The 4,651-nt window shown below is 40.5% G+C and overlaps 1 protein-coding gene across 1 annotated transcript; it reads left to right on the forward strand.

Moving 5' to 3' along the window:
* Positions 1 to 991: 991 nt before the first annotated feature.
* Positions 992 to 4,637, forward strand: LOC113617123 (AP-2 complex subunit beta-like; the record flags this gene model as incomplete). Its single annotated transcript, XM_027100410.1, has 4 exons — positions 992 to 1,281; positions 3,541 to 3,762; positions 4,278 to 4,395; positions 4,528 to 4,637. Coding segments are annotated over 4 exons (740 nt in total), but the record flags the coding sequence as incomplete, so codon positions are not given.
* Positions 4,638 to 4,651: the final 14 nt, after the last annotated feature.

Raw genomic sequence — 4,651 nt, forward strand, 5'->3', positions numbered from 1 at the left:
GCGCGGGCCTCTCACTGTTATGGCCTCTCCCATTGCAGAGCACAGGCTCCGGACGCAACAAGTGTACCTTCTTATATTTGGTAGCAATTTTTCATTTATCATACTGCCTGAGTTAAGGATACATTTGAGGTACCATATTTCATTGATTCTAAGATGCATTATTATTTCCTGTATTACGTAGAAAGAAAAATACCTCCTATTAAACTGACATGCCGTTGATTATTAAATATATCCCAACTTCAGAGATGTTAATATGAAAAACTATGCAACTTAGTCTTGATGAATTATGGTAATATTGCCACCTTAACTTTGTATAAGGCTTTGCAGAAAGCACTTATACATAAGTCATCTGATTTTATCCTCAAACTAAAGCTAATCTGTGAGGTGGATTAAATTATCCCATTTTCAGATGAGGAAATTGAATTTCATGGAGATTCTGTGCTTTCCTAACATCATGTTACAGTGAACTATGGTTTCAGGGTCACATTTTCTTACTCTGAGACTTAAGGTGTGATTGACACCTGAAGTATCACCTCCCCACCCCCCAGTACATGCACGCCCATACACCTATAAAATTGTTTGGCCTAGATTTTTCTTTCCATTGCCTAATGTACATGTTTCATATTTAAACTTCACTGTTTTGTGTTTTTTGTCATGTTTTGGCTGCGAGGCATGTGGGATCTTAGTGCTCCAACCAGGGATCGAACCCATGCCCCCCTGCAGTGGAAGCACGAGTCTTAACCACTGGACCGCCAGGGAAGTCCCTAACCTTCACTTCTTTTCCAGCTGTTCATGTGTCTTAATTCTACTGATAGTGTTGACTACTATTAAAATTATTATTGTTTTAATAGTAAATCATGAGGGACTCTCTGCTAATATGTGAATTGTTTTAATTCTGTGTTGCTTGACCATGAGGAAGCTATATATGCCATCATTGGTGGTTTATTATACATTTTGAAAGCAGTGTATCTCTTTCTAGCTGACTGCGTAAAATGTTCAGGAACGGTTATGGGTTGAGATCTATGAAGTGATCCAGAGAAATAGTTGTACTGTTCTTGACAAATCAAGGTCATATCTGCTTCTTTCCCAGGTGGTGGGTAATGCTGTAGCAGCATTATCTGAAATCAGTGAATCTGACCCAAACAGCAACTTACTCGATCTGAATCCACAGAACATTAATAAGCTACTGACAGCCCTGAATGAGTGTACCGAACGGGGCCAGATTTTCATTCTGGACTGCCTGTCTAATTACAACCCTAAAGATGACCGGGAGGCTCAGAGGTCAGTCTGTTTTTCTGGATAGTATCTAGGAGTCTTGCCCGGTTCAATAATTTCTAGTAAGTCTGTATTAGAATAAGGGTCTGTTATGTTGGGAAAAGCAGTGGCTTATGGGATATATATTGCTATCCTGTGGTATTTTCTCAATGTATTTAGGAACATTTTAGGTGGTAGAGTAAACCATGCAAAAAATAGCTCTTCCTAAGAGGAGATGTGTATTTTTCATTTCTTCTTTGAACAGTATAGTTACAACCCTCTGAAAAACTCTCCCTCATCATGGTCTCACATCTCCCATACAGCAATTCCTAGCCATTTGGCAAACAAAGGTTTTTTGAGTGTCTCTCAGTGTAGTAACAAAATTTTCGTTCTTTTAGATACATAGTAAGTGGCTTGATACTAGTTATTGAGCTGCCTTATACCTATAATTAGTACTAGAGAAACTGTGTTGGAGCCAGCAAAATGTATGATGTCTTCCGTTAGATATAGGAATCTCATCAGTCTGAATTTGGAGAAGATTTTGGAAGGCACACCTGGATTGTTCTGCTCAGCTCTACCACTTTAGTGTTGCAGATTTTCTTTGACTATCAGATAGTGACTACTAAATTTCATATACACATACATACATTTTAGTTTACAGAATTGGAAGTATCATCAGTTTTTATTGAGCATTTTGTGTATATAGGCACTGTACTAGGCAAAATAATTCTGAAGAATTGTTGGCTCTTCATTTCATTTTATTTTATTTATTATTGTTTTCTTTTGCGGTACGTGGGCCTCTCATCGCTGTGGCCTCTCCCGTTGCGGAGCACAGGCTCCGGACGCGCAGGCTCAGCGGCCATGGCTCACGGACCCAGCCGCTCCGCGGCATGTGGTATCTTCCCGGACCGGGGCACGAACCCGTGTCCTCTGCATCGGTAGGCGGACTCTTAACCACTGCGCCACCAGGGAAGCCCTGGCTCTTCATTTTAATTATGGTAGATAGGAACCTTCCTTGCCCGGCTAAAGCTCGAGCTACTATAATGTAAGTGCTCTTCACTTGTCTGGGAAATTGTTCCCTCTGGATTTAACCAAAGCTCACCCTGATAGTTTCTTTCCATCACTGAAAGTACAAATATCTTCTGGAAAGAACTTTACATACAATTTTATTTTCTCTAGGTCATTGACATCTCACACTTACTCATTCACTCAGCAAATATTTATTGAGCCCATGCTGTATGCCAGGCATTGTTCTAGGCTCTGAGGATATAGCAGTGGACAGACAAAAATCATAGCTCTTATGGAACACTTATTCTGAGGGATAGGGCAGAAGTATATATAATATGTATACGTAATACAGCATATAATAGGTCAGATGATGATAAGTGCTAACAAGAAAGATAAAGTAAGGAGGAGATCTAACAAATGCTGGGTGGTCAGGAAAGGTCTCCCTGAGAAGGTAGCATTTGTATAAATACCTAAAGGAGGTCAGGGAGTCAGCCAAGTAGATACAGGAGGAAGGGAGAAAAACACAACTTACTTACCTTGTGTCCTTAACTGAGTCAGCTAGCCACTCACGTTGCCTAAGAGCTATCAAAATTAGGTTAATTTCTGAAGAACCCTCAATGGATAACTAAATATTCTATATTTTATGAGACATTTAAGTGTAGGTGGCAGGGACTAGGAGAAGGGGATGAGGTTGAGAGAGTATTGCAGTGGTGTTGTGTTGTTAAAAACAAACAAACAAACACCCTTCCCGAGATTCCCTTATTATGCTGAATGCAAGAGGTTGGGTGGTTTTCCCTGTCACCCCATCTCCTTCTGCATCTTACAGTGAAACTTCAGCCACAGTTGGTTGATATCTCTCACTATGAAATAACTCTCAGAATGCTTAATTTGACTTCCTATAGGCTGAGGAGAAATGGGCTGTGAGGCAGGGAGCCCTTACATAATATGGGGAGACAGAGAGGACTATAAAATAGGAAGGTAAATGGTGTGACCTTCAGGTGTTTGGGGTATTGGCTAGTTCCCTTCCAGTTTGAACATCCCTTATTGCTGGTTTCCTAAAGTCTTCTGATATCCCTGCTCTGTTTGTAGTTTGCTAGGTTTGAGGCGTCCGCAGTGTTGGATCCCAAATTTACCTATGTATGGAGTTTTGACTTTTCTAACTGATTTTCTAATTTCTTTATACCTGGGCCATGGGAACCTCTGAGAACATTACCTTATAGATTGGGTTGAGCAAAGAAATTATAATTTAAGGTACTAATTTTCATTTTCTGTCCTCAGTATCTGTGAGCGGGTAACTCCTCGGCTATCTCACGCCAACTCAGCAGTGGTGCTTTCAGCAGTAAAAGTCCTAATGAAATTTCTAGAGTTGTTACCCAAGGACTCCGACTACTACAATATGCTGCTGAAGAAGTTGGCCCCTCCACTTGTCACTTTGCTGTCTGGGGAGCCCGAGGTGCAGTACGTCGCCCTGAGAAACATCAACCTGATCATCCAGAAAAGGTTGGGAAAAAATGAATTGGTGATTAAAGTGTTTGTAATTTTGAATTAAACTTAATAACATCATTATTAAAGAGGACTGTGTTAAAACTCTGTTTAATGTATGGAAATGAAAATACTGTATGGTAGAGCAACTTGCCCAGGGTCAGGAGGCTAACAGTTGATTTTAGAGTGTTCTTACAATGAATGCCTGGTGTTGCTCTACAATTTAGTTTCTTTTCTGAAGGAACTCTTAGTTGTAGGATAGCTAGTGTCTGCTTAATATGGTTCAGGCTGTAATTTAGATCAGGTTGTTGTTCTTCCAGTGGTTCTTCTTGGCAATATATACTTTACTCCTTAAAAATAGTCTGCCAGATGGATCTGGTTAGAGGGATGTAGAGGAAGTTTGTGAGTTTTTTTCCCTGGAGTGGAGTGTGTGAATGGAGAGCAGAGAAGCACAGGTTAGGTATTAATGCAGACTCAGAAGGAATATCAATATATGCCTCATCTTCCTTATCTTGTGTTTCTGTGTACCACAGGCCTGAAATCTTGAAGCAGATCAAAGTTTTCTTTGTGACGTACAATGATCCCATCTATGTGAAACTAGAGAAATTGGACATCATACTTCGTTTGGCATCCCAAGCCAACATTGCTCAGGTCAGACTTAAAGTAGATTCAAGTTAAGATCTAATAACTTAGATCTTAAGATCTGGCCTTCAGAAAAACCTAGGCCATGAAATTGCTGTTGGAGAATCCTTAATGATTATTCACTTCATGGATTTTTAACAGGTTCTGGCAGAACTGAAGGAACATGCCACAGAGGTGGATGTCGACTTTGTGCGCAGAGCCGTGCGGGCCATTGGACAGTGTGCCATCAAGGTGGAGGCAAGTGTCCCATGGTAGTTGTGATCAC

Source organism: Aethalodelphis obliquidens, unplaced genomic scaffold, assembly GCF_003676395.1.
Source record: "Aethalodelphis obliquidens isolate GAN/ISIS:26980383/991018 unplaced genomic scaffold, ASM367639v1 scaffold1933, whole genome shotgun sequence".
NCBI classification, from domain to species: Eukaryota; Metazoa; Chordata; class Mammalia; order Artiodactyla; family Delphinidae; genus Aethalodelphis; species Aethalodelphis obliquidens.